We start from the raw sequence: 22310 nt of genomic DNA on the forward strand, positions 1-22310 counted from the left end.
TATATATATATATAGGGAAGTCGTTGTGGCCGAGTGGACTTACGCACTGGTTTGACAATCTTGCTAGGCGGTGGGTGCCGTACGTCGCTGGTTCGACCCCGGGCTTTTGAAAATTTTCAGTACCTAGTTGTGATTATTTAGTGCTTTATATATATATATATATATATATATATATATAACGACAAGTATCAATAATCTACCTTGCTAACTGTTGTACTGAGTGATAAACATCACTATAAATCACTGTTGTTGGTTTTTGTTATTATATACATGTATATATATATATATATAATTTAAAAGAATAAAATCCAAAATGATCCCATAATAATAATCAACGATCGGTTCCTGCTAGTACTATCGCCTTACGGCTCTTCAGGGCACCTTTCAACATTACTAGGGAACTGAAACATTCAGGAACTGAAACATTCAAGACAAACTGCGTGAAGAGCCGTAAGGCGAAAGTACTAGCCGGAACTGATCGATGATTATTACATGTATGTGATCATTTTGGATTTTATTCTTTTAAATTATTTATCAACTGTGCCGATTTCTTCATTCATTTTTTGACATTATATATATATATATATATATATATATATATATATATATATATATATATATATCTTCTTCATTTAAAGAGCATATTCTGTACAGCTACATAGATCAAGGTTTATAATATCGTTGGGAAAACTGCAGGCAATGTGTTTAAACCACAAGCACTTGTTTCTATGAATAACTTACGACCTCTGTAAACTAATAATAACATTATTAGTATACAGAGGTCGTAAGTTATTTACAGAAACAAGTGCCTGTGGTTTAAACATCACTACATTCAGAATTACATGTACATACATAGTTATATAATTGACATCTATGTTTCTCATGGGAGGTATTGTCCAGAGTTTAACTAAGGTTTTAATAATTTTGGTTTCTTGTATCGATCACATGATTTTCCAATTTTTTGGTAATCCCTTTCCATCTTTTTTAAATCGTGTAAAATCTGTGCCAAGATATGTTTGTTTATTCCATTTTCAATCTTCGTAAAAAGAAATAGCGGATTTTACAGATTTGTTTTTCCAGGTACGGGGTAGATTTGTTTGGGAACCATATCCCAAGGTAACAGCAGAACTGTAGCTCTCTGAAAAAATATCTGTTCCATCACAATATTTTTTTCAGAGAGCTACATCTTTTAATTAGTTCTGCAGCTAATCCCAAACAAGAGGTAAGATATATATTGCGTCACGGAATATTTATCAATTTTAAAAGAACGACTAAATCCATGCGTGTTTTTCCCGTGGGTTACACAGAAATAAATGGGATATATGATAACTCTCGATAGACAAGACTGTGTATACATTTTGACCGTGTTCCATTTACTTTTTTATTATCATTGTTTTTTAAAAATTTATTTATCTTTATTTACCCCCCCCCCCTTTTTTTGGGTCGAACTTAAATTGTCGTTGCACTCGACTTAACATGATTATAAGAATCATTTCCTAAAAGTACATGCATACTTCAAGCAATTATTCTATCATATTGAATTGTTTCAACTTAATTAATAGCTACATATAGCTAGGCAACCGTTAATTGATTAAATACTGTTAACGTGAAAATCTAATGCCTATTTTGATTAAATCTAATTTATCTTTCGGTATCATTTTTGAGTAATATTATTTTAAAGTTAGTTTCACCAACTTCAACCATACAAAGTCTTTGGGGTAAGCGATTTCACAGTAGATTAGTGAGTGCGATAGCTCTTGATCTTGGAACTACGTGTACTCTTGAAAGCGAACTCGCATCTAATTTGGCTCGGGTTCGACATTCCATAATTATCCTGAAACGCATTTGACAAGTTAGTGGTAAACAGTCTGAGTCTATTATCGTTATGTTGTACTTTCACACAAAATAGTAATCGAAGGCAATGACTAATTCATCGAAAAATGGCAGAGAGTGAAGGTATTTATGACGAATGCTTTTACGGTATATTATATTTAGAATTGTGTTGTATAGCATTCACAGTGTGAGTGAAATATTCGTGACGGTAATGCAGGGGGTTACAATCAGACAATGTAAACTGTAGACTAATGTAGTAAAATGCATGTGTAATAGATGGGTTATTTCTACTTAAGACTTATCATTATCTGAATACCAATCATGATGACATTCGAGTGCAATTAATTCAAGCTCTTTATTGTATACATTGCATACAGCAGTAGCAACAATTTGTGTATATTTTGTCAATTTATGTCAATAGATCAAATCCAGGAAGTCCGTAAGGATGACAGACTTGTGCTAAAACTGGAGACATGTATGCAGACCTACTCCTGGGACTGTGGACTTGCTTGCTGTTGTATGGTGCTAAGGTCCATATTTTGTTTTTTCTTCTGATGAATAATCATATAGGTATCAGTGGATCTGCCCTGATAGTAAACTTTGATTATCATGTATGCAGTGTACTGTAATATACAGATAAGCAGAAAATCTATGGCTGGACTGGGAATCAAACCTGAGACCCCTGCATTACTTAGACAGGTGCTCTAACCGCTGAGCTGTCCAGGCCGATCTCCGCAGTCCATGTAGCCTTTACTACATTTTTGACCCTCCTTAAATTGTCTTCGCTCTCGAAAACACACAACCCAAATTCTTTTTGTCTCAAGCAAACTTTCACCTGAAGTCCAGGGGGTGATCATTGACACCAAATGTTATATATAGGAAAGGAGAAAATATATGGCTGGACTGGGAATTGAACCCAGGACTTCTGTATTACTAGTCAGGTGCTCTAACCACTGAGCTTTCCAGACTGATATCCACGGTCAATATTGCCTTAACTACTAAAGTACATTAAAGGTATGGGGGATAACACATCATCAATTTTTTTCAAACAGAAGTATGCCATTGCAGCAAAAACTAAAACCAGAAATATTTTGTTTGTCCTTTTCAAATTTGTCAACCAGTGAATTAAAGTATTGGGCTAACAATCTGTTCAATTCCCACAAGGGTTTAAAATTTATGTCTTTTTAAAAATGATTTTACATGAGAAAAATGCAGTTATTTGATACATTAGATGAAAGATGGACTCTCCAACACCATTAATTTATTATTTATATCCTTAAGGAGTTTTCATTCATTAGAATTTTGATGGATGTGTTGTAACCTCTAGATTTCTGATTACTGATACCAACGTGTATTGGACACAGTAAACTGTAACAAATGGTGCTCTACATAACACTGTCAGATATAAATTAATGCATAATACTATTGTAACATTTTGGATATAATCATGGTGTATTATAGACAGAATTACAACAACAAAAAATGGACTGCTTTAGATTTTTGTTGATTATTACCAATTAGAATTTAATTCACGAAATATTTTGGCATTTTCCACTAGGCAATGAAACTAGCAAATTAGTATGCCTGTGGCAAAATTATTGGAGGTGGGAGGCTATTATATTGTACACTGAATCATAGCACCAATGTCAGGACATCTTTTGAATTTAGCCCATTATAAAAACTGTTAATTGAAAAACTCGATTTGTTCTGTTAAAAGCCATATTTGAAAGTTATGAAGTTATTGGTGAACATTTATGCATTGAGTTTTTTTCTGTAGTTGCACCGGAAAATATGTGTACCTTTCTGTCACTGTAGGTACATGTATTTACCTTTCTGTCACTGTAGGTACATGTATTTACCTTTCTATCAGTGTAGCAGAGATGGGGCGATTACATTGTAAATGTAATTGATTACGATTACTTTGAAAATCTATGATTACGATTACACATATTTTGAAAGTAATTGATTACAATTACGATTACTGTGAAAAGTAATCATGATTACATGAACTACTAATTAGGAGTGAGCTCATACTCATTAAGTAACAATAGATCAATGAGATGTACAGTAAATGATACAGGGTATACTAGTTCAGATTATTAAGTTTAATTTAAACAGATTTAGACCTTAGTTGCTATTGAATACATGCAAATACTGTAAGTATAATATCATATAGATATGGATAAATCTTATGATGGCACACATAACATACATAAGCTCTGTTATCTATTAAATAATTATTTTAATATAAAGTAATCATTGTAATCATTATTGTAATCATAAATTACGATTACTTTGCCAAAGTAATTGATTACGATTACGATTACTTTGCTTTAAAACCAAATGTAATCAATTACGATTACGATTACTTAAAAAAATGTAATCGATTGTAATCAATTACGATTACTGATTACGATTACCCCATCTCTGCAGTGTAGGTATTTACCTTTCTGTAACTGTATGTATTTATCTTTCTATCAGTGTAGGTATTTACCTTTCTGTCACTGTCGGTATTTACCTTTCTGTCACTGTCGGTATTTACTTTTCTGTCACTGTCGGTATTTACCTTTCTGTCACTGTCGGTATTTACCTTTCTGTCACTGTCAGTATTTACCTTTCTGTCACTGTAGGTATTTAGGAAAAGATGATTCCTCTGTATATACCAGTGATCTAGAGGAGCTTCAATGTGGGCAAAGGTAATGTCAGAAATACATTTATTATGAATAATAACTATCTCTATTTGGAATTAATAAACTACCAAAAAAAATTGATAGTTATGATAAGACTGATAAAAATTATATTTGAGTTCAAACTCATTTAACTGCTGCGGTGGCCGAGGGGTTAGACCGTTCACTCCTGCATGCGGTAGGCCAGGGTTCGAATCCCGGCTGCAACAGACCCAAGTCGTTAAAACGGGTAGTGATAGTTCCATTGCCAAATGCTCGGCATCAGGTGTGAATGCCACGGGTCCTCGGAGATGACCTTAAAAACGGATGTCCCGTGTCACAATAGATGTGGCACGCTAAAGAACCCTCACTGCTCAATGGCCGTAAGCGCTGAGCATAGGCCTAAATTTGAAGCCCTTCACCAGTCTTGGTTACATCTCCATATGAGTGAAAAATTCTCGAGCGAGACGTTAAACAAGATACAATTAATCAATCAATCAAACTCATTTAATACTGTGTGATTTAAAAGAGAGAACAGAAACTGTCAAACAGCGGTTTGCATCATGATTTTATCATCATTAACTTGACAAGCATTGTCTATTGTTTACATAAAGTGATTCTCAATAAGGCCAAAATAAAATATATGTGTGTTTCATATTTCACTTCCTAAAAAAAATTAGGTCAGTAAAGCATTTTATTTCATTGAAACATTTTATTTGAAATCTTAGTTTTTGATACATTTTGAATACATGTCTATATACATTACAATTATTTTTCAAACATTTTGAAGATCAATAGTAGTCAAAATGTAAATTGGAGAAACTCAAATGCAAAAAGAGAAAAAATCCAGTTTGAAAATTGGAAGATTTTTATTTTATTCAATATACATTGTATATATTTTGTCAATAATATCGTTAGGATTGGTAGGAAAAACTTGGGTAGATCGAGTTGGGAAACCAGAGACACACTTATATTTTATTTTGGCCTAAGACAGCTGGCTTCGTATTATGATTTCCATACCTGTTTAGTTACAATGCCAACAGATGTAGTAATTTGCCTTCTGTTTGTATTGTCACGTTTTAAGGTAATCTACATGTTTGATAGATCAATTTATTTTTTAGCATATGGACAATTGATTTGGGATATCTCTTTCTAAAATACAAAGTGAAAGTAGAATTTTCCACAATAACCCTTGGTGTAGACGACCAATATGCCAAAAAGGTAATGCTTCTTATGAGTGATAAAAGTAATTTATATATATTAAAGAAAGATGAGGCAGTTCTAGTCTTTTGAAGACTATATCGTACATGTATTAACATTCGTAATCAGTTTATGCAAAATCATCTTGTTCTTAGTTATGTTAGTAGAGGATAGTTTAGTGGATAGTTTATCACTGAGAGATTTATACAATGTAAGCATTCCCTAGAGAGGAAAATAAATACTTACAACTGTGAGGAAATTGTTGTACATCTTATAGATCATTGAAAAATATTAAAATTTTCTGTTGGTTTTTTTTTTAGCCTTTTTATATGCAAAATTTCAACAAAGATGCTGAGAGGGTTAGCAGAAAATTTGCCGAGGCTTCTCAGTCAGGGCTTGATGTTTCCAACAGGTATATCATTAGGATTATTTTTTATGATGAACTTTACACTTGCATACATGCCAACTTTTAAAAATCCCCTTGGAGGATGTTGCACGCAACAACCTTTTTTCAAACCTCTATATTCGCAACATTTTGTCGTGAAAATAAATATTTGTCTTTATAAAGAAAATATCAATCTAGTCATTGTACATGTATCATATATTAACACAACACATCAAATGTGTTTGACCATAGACTTCAACAAAACTCAAAAAGCTTACTTTAAAAGATAAGCATACTATTTTATTGAAATCATCAACTATTCAGCATACATATTCTTAATACCTGAAAGTTGCATCCTTTTACTTCATAACATGACTGGACCATTTGAAAACACATGCATTTAGGTATGACTACAGAGGCGATCTTGCTGTTTGTAGACACGGCCTTGCAGAGTCTGTTGAAACATGTGCTACTCTGCCCAGCTACAAATTTCGCGAACAAACCCTTTGCACCCATAACATCTAAAATAATTACCTTAAAAAATCATCAAAATATTTTTTTTATTGTAAATTAAGGCTACTTGCTAAATTATATGCTAATATCAAATTCAACATCAAAATTTGAATGGCGAAAGTACAGACTGATGCAAATTACGTATGCCCCCCCCCCCCCCCCCCCTAATTTTATGATACAGGTACATAACTATAGATTCGAATATATATAACTTACTTATTGCATATCTTTTGTGCTGTCAGCCCTCCCGAAAAGCGAAAATTGGGAATGTCCGATTGTTTGGTGGTGTAACTCTCATTGTTGTTGCTCACGTTTGCGTAAAGAATATGCCAATTTGAAATCCATCTTCGGAATTAATTACTACTAAAACATGCTCCTCACTGTCAAATAAAAACCCGGACACCGGTAGACTAGGCAGATTACACAACAATGGTTGACTATTGTCCCCATTTCGGATTGGCTAGCCACAAAGTAATGGTGCAAGATTTCAAATTCAGGTTGGAAATCGGGGTTTGTTGTCGTAAATCATGGAACAATTTTACAAAATCAAGATTTTTGGGGGGTTTCGCTTTCCTAATCAGGACAGAGGGAATCATGCTTAGAATTTGGGAAATCCTCTCTATTAAAATTGGGAAAGTTGGCAAGTATGTTTTTTTTTTTTTTATTGTTTTATATGTTTTCTTTTCATGTTTTAAATGTTTTTTAATGTTTTCTTTTTTTGTTTTTTATGTTTTATATTTTTTTTTAATGTTTTCTATGTTATCTCAAGCTAAATGTGTCAGTGTCAGATGTGTCACAGAACCAGATATCCTACATCTATTTTACGGGAAACCTCATGTCATTTTTTTTATTACTAGGTCTCTAACCATGAATGACATTGTAAAGCACCTGTCAGGGGGAAATCTGTTGATCTGTCTGGTGGACTGGAGCTTACTGGAGTGCATCTGGTGTGACAGGGTGGTACGTAAACTTCAGCCCTTTTTCTAACTGGAATATGTGATATAGTAAACACTCTTGTGTTTGTCACCATCCATGTTATTCTCACACACACACAAAAAAAATACAGTATATTAGATTATGTTTGTCATAAAAATTTGATTTGATATACAATGCCTCTTTTTATGATTTCAGAAACAGCAGTGTTTGAATTGGTGTGGACATTGCTGCAAGACATACCAAGGTAATGCCAAATTTGATGGAATTAGTAATAAAGCAAGTGAGTTGTATGACGTGTGGGTTTTTTTGTATTAGAGATATTAATCTAAATAAGTGTAATTTTTTTAGTTCACCTTCTGAGTTATAAGCTCGAGTGAGCTTTTTTTGATCACCTGTTGTCATTCTGTCAGTTTGTAATCTTTACACATTTTTTACTTCTTTTCCATAATCAAAAAACCAATTTCAACAAAACTTGCCATAAAACATTTTGAATTGAGGAGATTCAAAATTATTCAAATTAAGAGCCATGTCCTTTTCAAAAGGGAGGTAATTAAGAGATAGTGTAAATAAGGTGGTATTTTTAAAAGAATCTTTTTCTGAAGAACCACTCAGGCACTGGGTGAGAAAAGACAACACTTATGTGAAAGATTCCGTAATGGGTAGATATTCAAAATTGTTCAAATCATGGCCCTCAGGAGTAGGATGGGGCCACAATAGATCATCAAAGTTTTAAATGGGATATACAGGAAACAATCTTTTAAATTCTTATTTTCAAGAACAGAGGGGACTTAAAAAGTCATTAATAACCAAGCCTCATCAGGTAGTATACATTCATTATTTGTTCAGATCAACAGGGATAGGGTTGGAACCACAATAGGGGATCAAAGTTTGAATGGGAATATATAGCGAAACATCTTTTTAAAATCTTCTCCTCAATAGTAGCAGGACCATGATAAGATATTATATATAATGATGATAATAATACTTTATTTCAAAAAGGTGACCTGATTAGTACATGTACACATGCTATTCTTCCTCAGGGCCTTCCAGTTGATACATACAAATATATACAAGAACTAGAGCCAAGCTCGTTGCAAAGCAACGAGAGGTCTTCCGTCGAAGCTGTGTGACATAAAAACCTTAAACTTGACCATATGTCCTTGGGTAAGGTCCTAATGCAGCCTAGTTAACATGAAAATACAGGAACTGTACATGAGTATGTGTGTGTGGGATCTAACTTTCGCCTTCTTTCCCTCTTGTTATGTTATACATAACATCACCCCGGGAAAATTTATTTGAAATACTTATCTAGTGATTTTACAAAAGACGAATACAAGTTAAGTTTTAGAAAGAAAATAATCAACTGTACTGTGACAGGAAGATAAGTACTGTAACGATATAAGTAGTTTGGCTACGCTGGCGATTCTGACTTCTCGTATGTACTTATGAAATAGTTTGAGAATTTAATATATATCATTGAAATGAAGCTATAAAGGTGTACTATAAATTTTTATCGTTAGGTGTTTAATAAATTTATACTACTCAAGTACATGCGTATATGATCTCATTCCACGAATCAGTCTTTAGAGGCGCACGTGTATGTGGGAGTAAATTGTTTCAGCATTTAACTTTTCAGTCCTAATAATGAACAAAAAATTAATATTTAAATTTATGAAATTTATGGCTCAGGACATACAATAAAGGTTTATAGCTGTTACCAATATTTTATCATACAACAAAATTATGATAGCATAATATTCAGACTGAAGAGAAAAATTCATTGAGTTTAAATTATTTATACATACAAATCAAATAAATTGGTCTCAAATCTTGAATATTTTATTAAACTTTCATATTTATCTGCGTAAATACATGTAGGTATATAATGTACACAGTGCACACAGAAGTTGCGTATGAATTTCACGCCAGGGGCACGTGCCGAAGTAAGTTATACACATATTTTCCCCCCTTCACCCACCTACTGATACGGTTACCTGTTTGCGGGTCAAGCTGTTTACTCATATATAACACAATACTCGAGCAAAATATTATGTTTATGAGATCAATAAGATGTTAAAGAACAACTTTTCCAGCGAAAGCCATATTGAAATATTTACCGTTTTTGAGTTATAAAGCGAAAACTTTGAAGATCCCCAGATCCCTAATTGAAGGGGCCAGCCCCTTTTTAGGGATATCAAAAGAAAGCTCTTAACATTTTGCACAACTTTTGTTCTTCACTTCTTAACAAAATATTTCTAGTTTAAAAGATACAAAGGAAAATATGTGTAATTTTTTGCTCCTTTAGACGTCCTAATTTTTTAACCCTGTCAACCACCATTTCGAACGCTGTAATCAAAAAAACAAAAAACGATGTGCACAACTACAATGCTTCTACTTTTCATTTTCAATGCATTTTCTGCTCAAGCTCATACAGTCTCGGAGCCTTTGTCTGGAAACCAAAGCCCCTAAAATTTCATTCAAAGGGGAATAACTCGTGAACAGAAGGGAATTTCTGAAATGTAGTACATGATTTTAAAATTGTTCTGTAAAGTTTATAAACCCTGAAAATTTGAGTAAAATCCATCCAGAAATGAGCGAGACATGAAGCTTCAAAGTTCACGTCTAGGAAAAAGAAAGAAAAAAAGAATAATAAGAATAATCTTAACCATCATAATCAGTAGAAGGTCTTCCGTTGTTACGGAAGACCTTAATAATCGCTAAAACAGAGTCTCAAAAGCATGAACACAGAATATGGTAACAACATTCAGTCTACATCACTTATTATTGATAAACAGGAACACAGGATAGGGTAACACAATTCAGTCTACATCACTTATTATTGATAAACATGAAATTCAGCCTACATCACTTATTATTGATAAACATGAAATTCAGCCTACGTCACTTATTATTGATAAACATGAAATTCAGCCTACGTCACTTATTATTGATAAACATGAAATTCAGTCTACATCACTTATTATTGATAACAGGAACACAGGATAGGGTAACACAATTCAGTCTACATCACTTATTATTGATAAACATGAAATTCAGCCTACGTCACTTATTATTGATAAACATGAAATTCAGCCTACATCACTTATTATTGATTAACATGAAATTCAGCCTACGTCACTTATTATTGATTAACATGAAATTCAGCCTACGTCACTTATTATTGATAAACATGAAATTCAGCCTACATCACTTATTATTGATAAACATGAAATTCAGTCTACGTCACTTATTATTGATAAACATGAAATTCAGTCTACATCACTTATTATTGATAAACATGAAATTCAGTCTACATCACTTATTATTGATAAACATGAAATTCAGTCTACATCACTTATTATTGATAAACATGAAATTCAGCCTACGTCACTTATTATTGATAAACATGAAATTCAGCCTACGTCACTTATTATTGATAAACATGAAATTCAGCCTACGTCACTTATTATTGATAAACATGAAATTCAGCCTACATCACTTATTATTGATAAACATGAAATTCAGCCTACATCACTTATTATTGATAAACATGAAATTCAGCCTACATCACTTATTATTGATAAACATGAAATTCAGCCTACGTCACTTATTATTGATAAACATGAAATTCAGCCTACATCACTTATTATTGATAAACATGAAATTCAGCCTACATCACTTATTATTGATAAACATGAAATTCAGCCTACATCACTTATTATTGATAAACATGAAATTCAGCCTACATCACTTATTATTGATTAACATGAAATTCAGTCTACGTCACTTATTATTGATAAACATGAAATTCAGCCTACATCACTTATTATTGATAAACATGAAATTCAGCCTACGTCACTTATTATTGATTAACATGAAATTCAGCCTACATCACTTATTATTGATAAACATGAAATTCAGCCTACGTCACTTATTATTGATTAACATGAAATTCAGCCTACATCACTTATTATTGATAAACAGGAACACAGGATAGGGTAACACAATTCAGCCTACGTCACTTATTATTGATAAACATGAAATTCAGCCTACGTCACTTATTATTGATAAACATGAAATTCAGCCTACGTCACTTATTATTGATAAACATGAAATTCAGCCTACGTCACTTATTATTGATAAACATGAAATTCAGCCTACGTCACTTATTATTGATAAACATGAAATTCAGTCTACGTCACTTATTATTGATTAACATGAAATTCAGCCTACATCACTTATTATTGATTAACATGAAATTCAGTCTACATCACTTATTGATAAACATGAAATTCAGCCTACGTCACTTATTAATGATTAACATGAAATTCAGCCTACATCACTTATTAATGATTAACATGAAATTCAGCCTACATCACTTATTATTGATAAACATGAAATTCAGCCTACATCACTTATTATTGATTAACATGAAATTCAGCCTACGTCACTTATTGATAAACATGAAATTCAGCCTACGTCACTTATTATTGATAAACATGAAATTCAGCCTACGTCACTTATTATTGGTTAACATGAAATTCAGCCTACGTCACTTACTATTGATAAACAGGAACACAGGATAGGGTAACACAATTCAGCCTACGTCACTTATTATTGATAAACATGAAATTCAGCCTACGTCACTTATTATTGATAAACATGAAATTCAGTCTACATCACTTATTGATAAACATGAAATTCAGCCTACATCACTTATTATTGATAAACATGAAATTCAGCCTACATCACTTATTATTGATTAACATGAAATTCAGCCTACATCACTTATTATTGATAAACATGAAATTCAGCCTACGTCACTTATTATTGATAAACATGAAATTCAGCCTACATCACTTATTATTGATAAACATGAAATTCAGCCTACATCACTTATTATTGATAAACATGAAATTCAGTCTACGTCACTTATTATTGATTAACATGAAATTCAGCCTACATCACTTATTATTGATTAACATGAAATTCAGTCTACATCACTTATTGATAAACATGAAATTCAGCCTACGTCACTTATTAATGATTAACATGAAATTCAGCCTACATCACTTATTAATGATTAACATGAAATTCAGCCTACATCACTTATTATTGATAAACATGAAATTCAGTCTACATCACTTATTGATAAACATGAAATTCAGCCTACATCACTTATTATTGATAAACATGAAATTCAGCCTACATCACTTATTATTGATTAACATGAAATTCAGCCTACATCACTTATTATTGATAAACATGAAATTCAGCCTACGTCACTTATTATTGATAAACATGAAATTCAGCCTACATCACTTATTATTGATAAACATGAAATTCAGCCTACATCACTTATTATTGATAAACATGAAATTCAGTCTACGTCACTTATTATTGATTAACATGAAATTCAGCCTACATCACTTATTATTGATTAACATGAAATTCAGTCTACATCACTTATTGATAAACATGAAATTCAGCCTACGTCACTTATTAATGATTAACATGAAATTCAGCCTACATCACTTATTAATGATTAACATGAAATTCAGCCTACATCACTTATTATTGATAAACATGAAATTCAGCCTACATCACTTATTATTGATTAACATGAAATTCAGCCTACGTCACTTATTGATAAACATGAAATTCAGCCTACGTCACTTATTATTGATAAACATGAAATTCAGCCTACGTCACTTATTATTGGTTAACATGAAATTCAGCCTACGTCACTTACTATTGATAAACAGGAACACAGGATAGGGTAACACAATTCAGCCTACGTCACTTATTATTGATAAACATGAAATTCAGCCTACGTCACTTATTATTGATAAACATGAAATTCAGCCTACGTCACTTATTATTGATAAACATGAAATTCAGCCTACGTCACTTATTATTGATAAACATGAAATTCAGCCTACATCACTTATTATTGATAAACATGAAATTCAGCCTACATCACTTATTATTGATTAACATGAAATTCAGTCTACATCACTTATTATTGATAAACATGAAATTCAGCCTACATCACTTATTAATGATTAACATGAAATTCAGTCTATGTCACTTATTATTGATTAACATGAAATTCAGCCTACGTCACTTATTATTGATAAACATGAAATTCAGCCTACGTCACTTATTATTGATAAACATGAAATTCAGCCTACATCACTTATTATTGATAAACATGAAATTCAGCCTACGTCACTTATTATTGATAAACATGAAATTCAGCCTACATCACTTATTATTGATAAACATGAAATTCAGCCTACGTCACTTATTATTGATAAACATGAAATTCAGCCTACATCACTTATTATTGATAAACATGAAATTCAGCCTACGTCACTTATTATTGATAAACATGAAATTCAGCCTACGTCACTTATTATTGATAAACATGAAATTCAGCCTACATCACTTATTATTGATAAACATGAAATTCAGCCTACATCACTTATTATTGATTAACATGAAATTCAGCCTACATCACTTATTATTGATAAACATGAAATTCAGCCTACATCACGTATTATTGGTTAACATGAAATCCAGCCTACGTCACTTATTGATAAACATGAAATTCAGCCTACGTCACTTATTATTGATAAACATGAAATTCAGCCTACGTCACTTATTATTGATAAACATGAAATTCAGCCTACATCACTTATTATTGATAAACATGAAATTCAGCCTACATCACTTATTATTGATAAACATGAAATTCAGCCTACATCACTTATTATTGATAAACATGAAATTCAGCCTACATCACTTATTATTGATAAACATGAAATTCAGCCTACATCACTTATTATTGATAAACATGAAATTCAGCCTACGTCACGTATTATTGGTTAACATGAAATTCAGCCTACATCACTTATTATTGATAAACATGAAATTCAGCCTACGTCACTTATTATTGATAAACATGAAATTCAGCCTACGTCACTTATTATTGATAAACATGAAATTCAGCCTACATCACTTATTATTGATAAACATGAAATTCAGCCTACATCACTTATTATTGATAAACATGAAATTCAGCCTACATCACTTATTATTGATAAACATGAAATTCAGCCTACATCACTTATTATTGATAAACATGAAATTCAGCCTACATCACTTATTATTGATAAACATGAAATTCAGCCTACGTCACGTATTATTGGTTAACATGAAATTCAGCCTACATCACTTATTATTGATAAACATGAAATTCAGCCTACGTCACGTATTATTGGTTAACATCCTGGTGGGAGAGGGCAGGATGAGCTATAGATAGGGAATCAAAGTTGTACATCAGAATATATCAGAGAAAATCTTTAAATATTTCATTCTCTAGAGCAGCTGGGCACCAGGATTAGCCACTTTGGTTGTTTTTTCCTGTCCATCTAGATCTATCTGTTTGTTTATTCATCACAGAGTGTGTGAATTTTCTCCCATAGCACCCAGTGTAGTGAAGACATCTTGCTATTTTTTTTTTTTTTTAAAAATCAAGGTTTAAAGTAGAAAAACTATTGATTTCCACTTAATATAGGTTAATTCAATCAATAACCGAAGAAAATATATATGTTGCCAACCATTTAAAGATGTCGGAGATACATCAAATATCAACATCAGAAAATTGCACATTTTCATTTAACAGCATGAGGAAAATACACGTAAACTGGTTAGAATGTTAAAAATTTAATTTTAACTGTTTAAAAAAACCCTGCTATTTTATAAATACTCGTATATATAAATTGATAATTGTGGATATCAACATGATCAAGGAAATCACATTGTATAATGAAATAGAACAGATAAATGCCACCATAGGAGTTATTGCCCTTGACAACATTATAGAATATATACAGTACACTTTTTCAATATCAAATAGTTCACCATATTTTTTTTTATCATACCAAGTTAATAAAATTCCTCCAAAAGATATACATGTATTTCTATCATGTAGCAAGATTCTGAAGAAATGAAGATTTTACAAAAACCTTAAATTGAATTGGACTAAAACTTGACAGAGGTGTTCAATACCAAATGTAAATGTGCAAGACACCTTGGTTTATTGAATTAAATAAATTTGGGGCATTTTTGGAACTATGAAATGGACTTAATTATTTTTTAACGCCACATGTGCTACAGTTTGAATTGGATTAGATTGAAACTTGACGGAGATGTTCAGTAATTTTAAGTTGAATTGTGCAAGACATTGAGAAGAGGTTAAAGGATAAATTTGGAGGCGGGGTTTCCTTTACTATAACTTGAACATAAGGATTTTGATAGGTGTGATTTTATGAATTCCTTTACTATAACTAAGACTTAAGGATTTTGATGGGTATGATTTTGTGAAGTCCTTTACTATATACACTATACTGTACATGTAACTCAGACTTAAATATTTTGATAGGTGTGATTTTATGAATTCCTTTACTATAACTAAGACTTAAGGATTTTGATGGGTATGATTTTGTGAAGTCCTTTACTATATACACTATACTGTACATGTAACTCGGACTTAAGGGTTTTGATAGGTGTGATTTTATGATTGCAGTTTCTGCTACTCTTTAAATCAGATTCAGTAGTACTTAAGAAGTTTGACCATTGTTTATGTGAGGTGTGGTAACTCCTATGTATACAGGTAGGAGAGATTAGTTTATAATTTTGTTTGTAAATGGTTTAAATGTGTAAGAGGGTGATATTCTTTTTTATAGGTCACTATGTTGTGGTGTGTGGTTATGACTTGAAGAAGAAAAGAATATTTTACAAAAATCCCTCATATGATGAAGGTAAATATTTTAATTAATATATAAATGGCTAAATGCACATGTACATCACACAATGAATACATTTAGAACTAACTGTTATGAGAAGTTAAGATTGATTTTCATATTCAGATTTTGAAAACTTTGTAATTGTTATTGTTTTTATAACAGTGTATATTTCACAGGATGTTACAATGGTATAGTGATATTTTGAATATGTTATTAGAAGGAAAAAATAAAAACATATTTTGAAATTACACGAATGTTTCATTGGACACTGTAAGAAATAGAATGTAGCTATGTTCCATTTGACACTGATATATTACACATAACTATGTTCCATTTGACACTGAGATATTACACATAACTATGTTCCATTTGACACTGAGATATTACACATAGCTATGTTCCATTTGACACTGAGATATTACACATATCTTTGTTCCATTTGACATTCTGAGAAATTACACATAGCTATGTTTCATTTGACATTCTGAGAAATTACACATAGCTATGTTTCATTTGACACTCTGAGAAATTACACATATCTTTGTTCCATTTGACACTGAGATATTACACATATCTTTGTTCCATTTGACACTGAGATATTACACATATCTTTGTTCCATTTGATACTGAGATATTACACATGTCTCTGTTTCATTTGACGTGCTATAAAATGCATATACATGTACCTATGTTCTATATGCCACTCGGAAGAAATGTAGCTCAAGAAATTACAGATGAGCTACTATGTTTCATATATTGTAGATCTTCATAGCATTTCTAGCAGCTATTCTTTCTACAATATCTTATTGTGCTGATATGTTTTGATCTGTATAGAATATACAATGTCCACTTTTATTTATATATGCAGAAATTTAAATTGAATGTGAGGATTTATTTTTGAAGATGTGTGCTGTTGCCGCATGGACAAGTTTGACAAAGCCCGGAAAAGTCACGGGACAGATGAAGACATTCTGCTTATTTATTCATAAGATGGGGGAAGTTAATTCAATTCTAATCAGTAAACCATTGGATTTTTGAGTATGTACACTTTTAACCAGAGGTGTTCATTTTTCAAACAGTTGCCTTTCGAATTGTCTTAACCATTGTTTTTTCAGAACCCTTATTTATATCTTTTAGTCTCTATTATTTTCATTGTAGAATGTGTGCTCAAGTTTTTTGTCTTTTCAGTAAAAAGTGTTGACATTTATGTATATATGTTTTACCTCTATGCATTTGTATATGCATAAGTATATAATGTACACTGTAGATTTAAAGTTGGAGTGCAATTTTCTGAACTAATACAGAAAATCTGTAAATTTAATTTTTTTTAAGGTACACGGGGATGTGAACTGTGGCACTTCACACAGGCATCAGCAATGTTAACACATGGTTCATAATGAAAAGAAAAAGAATTGTTTTCTACAAACAGAATACCTCATTACATGTGTTGAAATTTCTGTATTTTGTGTCTGTGCATGCCAGTGTTGAAATGCAGTGTATATCCTATTAAACCTTGAGTATTTTATTGTACATCGTGTGTTGACATTGTAGAGAGTACTAGTGTAACGTGTACACCAGGTCCAGCCATGATGATGATGAAAGTTACAGTAATGTATTGATCAATATCATGGAGCCAAATCTTGATCGATCATGATCTGATACTACGTGGGTGTACTTAATGTATTATTTAGATAGTCATTTGTATTTTTATATCGTGATTACATTTCAATAATTTTCATTCACAAACATATAGTAGTGCAAATACTTGATATCCATCATCTAATAGGCTTACTTGCATACTATAATTACCATCAACCAAAACATACTAAGGTGTTAATTAATCTGTGAAGAATTTTTCCAGTTTGTAAATTTATGTATAAATAGTTTTACTAAGGTATCGATATACATGTATAAGGCTTAGTGATTCTCTGTTTTAAGATGGGTTTGTGTAAAACATATTCATAAACAGCTATATTAGAATTGATTTTTATACGCCCGTCTTAAGACGGGACGTATTATGGTATGGCGTTCATGTCCGTCCGTCTGTCCGTCCGTCTGTTAGCTTTTTCGTGTCCGACCCGTAACTTAAATACTACAAGGCCTAGAATCATCAAACTTTGTCTGTAGATACATCTTGGGTAGAAGGTGTGTCGCACATTAAAACCAGGTCACTGTGACTTTTCATTAAGAAGATATCCGTCTGTCCGTCAGTCTGTTAGCTTTTTCGTGTCCGACCCGTATCTTAAATACTACAAGGCCTAGAATCATCAAACTTTGTCTGTAGATACATCTTGGGTAGAAGGTATGTCGCACATTAAAACCAGGTCACTGACTTTTCATTAAGAAGATATGGCCATATATGGCAAAAACTTGTCCGGCTCATAACTTGAAAACTATTAGACCTAGAATCACCAAAATTGGTCAACCAATGCATCTTAGGTAGAAGGTGTGTCGCATCCTACTTTAAGGTCACTGTGACATTTAATTAAGGTGATATAAAAAAAAAAAATTTAATGGGTACAATCTATACTGTTAACAATATGTGACGGGCGTATCATGTGCCGTGGCGGTGCACTTTATTACATGTAACTACCCCCCACCCCCCCCCCCCCATTTCCTGTAAGTGGCTGGGACTTGTACCATCATGTCCAAAAATTCCATCCATCTGGTCATGCTTTCTGACCATCCATCTTGCTTTCTGACTTCGAGCTATTTTTTTTTTTGGTATATGGTTGTACATGTACATGTATATCAATGGAGTTCATTCTGCTTTGAGATGTTGATATGAAACTTGGTGTGTGATTTCCTAGTGATCGAGTCCAGCATCTCTGATGGTTGGCATATAATCTATGGTGATGGCAGGTTGAGGACATGCTCTCAGAATACTTGATTATGGGATGTTTATACTAATTGTATTTCTTAACAAATACATGTACCTTAGTTTAAGTAGTTTTTACGAGTCCTGACCCTTACATTTGCCAGTGGCATTCTTGTCTTGTTTGCAGACAGGCACTTTTTTTTAAACATGTACTGAGACATGAACTTTTCAATCGAAACTTCTGGGTCCTCTCTGGGATGTACCAAACACACATTGAAAGTCAAGAAATTTGTATACTTTATAAGTAATTGATTAGTAACATGTTTGTAAACTTAAATATGGAAAGATCTCGCAGTTTCTTGCAAGAAATTATTGTAAAGAAAGGTGATAAATTATATTCTATCGTTGCTTTCAATTTGATCAAAAACAGAGGTAGGGGTGTAGCTGGGTTTTTTTTTAATGTGGACTTCCTATGGAGGAAGGGGTTTGGGTACCGCTTAAGGCTCTCAATGGGTCCATGGCAAAGCCTTGCTAAGGGTCCAGTGGGAAGCTGATGGACCCAAGGCATGTTGCCATGGAGTTCAACATCTTCCTGACGACGTGAAATTTTAAATAATTTGCATGCATTTCATGCTATTAAAAATGTAGTAAATTTTACAAACTTGTTAAAAATGCATGCATTTTTGTTTAATTTTCTTGGTAGAACAGTGCCTAACAATTATATGACAAAGGTAAATATTGTTCTTTTTTTAAAACAAGATTCGTTATAATTTTATCCAAGTTAATGGAGAAAATCCCTCTCTCTTTTTTTCTGAATTCACCTTTGGAGGAGATGATACATGTACATTCGAGGCTCTGTTTTGCTCACTAAAAAGATTAGAGAAGATGAGATTGATATTTATTTATTTTTGATAATTAAGAGATATCCCTTGTACTGTGATATGATACCTTACGAGTGTCCCCGCCCGTATCGGGCTTTCCAGATCAAACACTCAGATGTGTTCGGTGTACATGTTCAACTTTTGCCTTGATATTACACAATATAGCTGTAGAGCTATGAAAGATGGGTCTTCGCATTCGGTAAATTGAAAAGTATTTTTAAAAGCATTATGTCTTGCCAAAATGAAGGTCATATGATATGAACAAAGAGGCGAATTTGCCATCTTATAAATATCTTAGGACTTGGAAGTTGTATGGGGCAATCCCTTTGACAAAGTGGTACTTTTATTTAGAATTAAGGAAAATGAACAACGGTACTTCTCTTTTTAGAATTAAGGAAAATGAACAAGACTTTGGTAGCATAGCATTAAACTAAAATGCTGGTCATGTAAAAAGAAAAAAAAAAGACACATGGTTAAGAAATCTAGAATGTAATCAATGAGAATTCCAAAGTTTTAAAAATCAGATTTAATGAATAAATAGATAAGTTAAAAACGTAGATCTCCATATTCTGGCGATGAATTCTAGTCAATATTGCTTTTTTATCCAATCAATGTACCGTTTTTTAATTCTAAAATTTCATTGAAGTCCAGTAGATTTGTGTCTTTAAAAGCTGCCTTAGAACAGCAACATTCACTAGGTGAGCTTTTCGTTTTGCACGGTCATCTACAAAAGGAACAAAATATATAGTTCAATTTTGAATTGAATGTTGGGAAGTACATGTAATTAGAGCGTGCTTTAATAAATGTTTGGTTGTGATGTTTAAATGTTATAGATGTATTTTTGTATAAAGGAGAAATATATAATATACTAGTGTATATCATATTGTTCTTATTTGATATTGTATAATTACAGTATATTATTCATAATGTGATTGTATCTCTTATAAATTTATTCTGATGCTAATAAAGATTTTGCTGAAACCTGTTTGTGTAGAGTTAGTGACATATTATTTATACATACACTGTGTACACGTTAGGCCACTCACAATCAATGAGGTTTGGCTCATAATTGATGAAGTTGGGGGGGGGGGGTAGTTAAACGGCAGCACCTCGCTTACATAACACACTTTTTATTTCGGTTTCTTGTCGGAGGATGTTTCAAACAATATTACGAAATGCTGTGGAATCATCATTGTGCGTGGGGGGTTGATGTTCGTGGGTCACTCTTACCCACGAATTTACGTGTCCTCGAACATTTTTTTTTAAATCAAGTAGAGTTATCTCTCCTTGTGACATCGTATCACTTACCCACAGGTACTTGTTTCTGTATATATAAGTTATGACGTCTGTATACTAATACTAGTATACAGACGTCATAACTTATATACAGAAACAAGTGCCTGTGCACTGAAATTACGTCCCCACGAACCAGCAAATTTTTTTTTACCCACACACGTTGGCCCCCACGAATTAAAATGATTCCACAGTAAATCTTATTAGCTCGCCTGAGTTATCTCAGGTGACCTATTGCAATTGGTTGTCGTCCATCGTAATGTGTCAACAGTTACTTTTTAACTTCTTGATAATTACCATTCCAATTCTTCAAATTTCCTATGAAGTATCGGGGGGGGGGGGGGGGGGGGGCATAAATTGTAAATTTCAGGACTCCAGCACCCCCGAGGCCTTGGGGCAAGGCAAAAATTAACCAATTTTTAAAAATCTTCTCTATAACTGCACATGTGCAAGAAAAACTAACTTCATATTATGTACAGCAGGAAAGCCTCTACCAAACTTTTCATGATCCCCGAGGTAGTGGTTTCAAGCTGCATGACGTCCTTGGAGACAGTGGTATCGAGAGTGGATTATTATGGTTTGTGGGATGTAATGAAACGATAATCTGTGGTTTGTTAGAGGGATGTAATGAAACAATAATCCGTGGTTTGTTAGAGGGATGTAATGAAACAATAATCCGTGGTTTGTTAGAGGGATGTAATGAAACAATAATCCGTGGTTTGTTAGAGGGATGTAATGAAACAATAATCCGTGGTTTGTTAGAGGGATGTAATGAAACAATAATCCGTGTTTTGTTAGAGGGATGTAATGAAACAATAATCCGTGGTTTGTTAGAGGGATGTAATGAAACAATAATCCGTGGTTTGTTAGAGGAGGGTATTTAGCGCATAGGCGCTCCCCAGCTTAATTGTTAAAAAAAAAATATATATCTACTATACTATAAGCCTCCTGGAATGCATCACCGCTAAATCA

The 22310-nt window shown here is 32.6% G+C and overlaps 1 protein-coding gene across 1 annotated transcript; it reads left to right on the forward strand.

The window, feature by feature from the left end:
* The first annotated feature begins 1820 nt into the window (after window positions 1-1820).
* LOC125673677 (protein GUCD1-like) lies at window positions 1821-21028 on the forward strand. Its single transcript, XM_048910368.2, has 9 exons — window positions 1821-1956; window positions 2255-2363; window positions 4464-4529; window positions 5621-5720; window positions 6020-6111; window positions 7455-7557; window positions 7729-7777; window positions 16287-16361; window positions 17250-21028. The coding sequence occupies exons 1-9, from the start codon at window positions 1941-1943 to the stop codon at window positions 17333-17335; spliced, it is 696 nt and encodes a 231-aa protein (XP_048766325.1). The 5' UTR covers window positions 1821-1940; the 3' UTR covers window positions 17336-21028.
* Window positions 21029-22310: the final 1282 nt, after the last annotated feature.

This window comes from Ostrea edulis, chromosome 1, assembly GCF_947568905.1.
Source record: "Ostrea edulis chromosome 1, xbOstEdul1.1, whole genome shotgun sequence".
In the NCBI taxonomy this organism is placed as follows: Eukaryota; Metazoa; Mollusca; class Bivalvia; order Ostreida; family Ostreidae; genus Ostrea; species Ostrea edulis.

Excerpts from the sequence above, each read along its gene's own strand:
- LOC125673677 (XM_048910368.2), top strand. Across the intron at positions 4,530-5,620 it reads GAGCTTCAATGTGGGCAAAG|CATATGGACAATTGATTTGG; the intron begins GTAATGTCAGAA and ends TTTATTTTTTAG. Across the intron at positions 7,778-16,286 it reads TTGCTGCAAGACATACCAAG|GTCACTATGTTGTGGTGTGT; the intron begins GTAATGCCAAAT and ends TCTTTTTTATAG.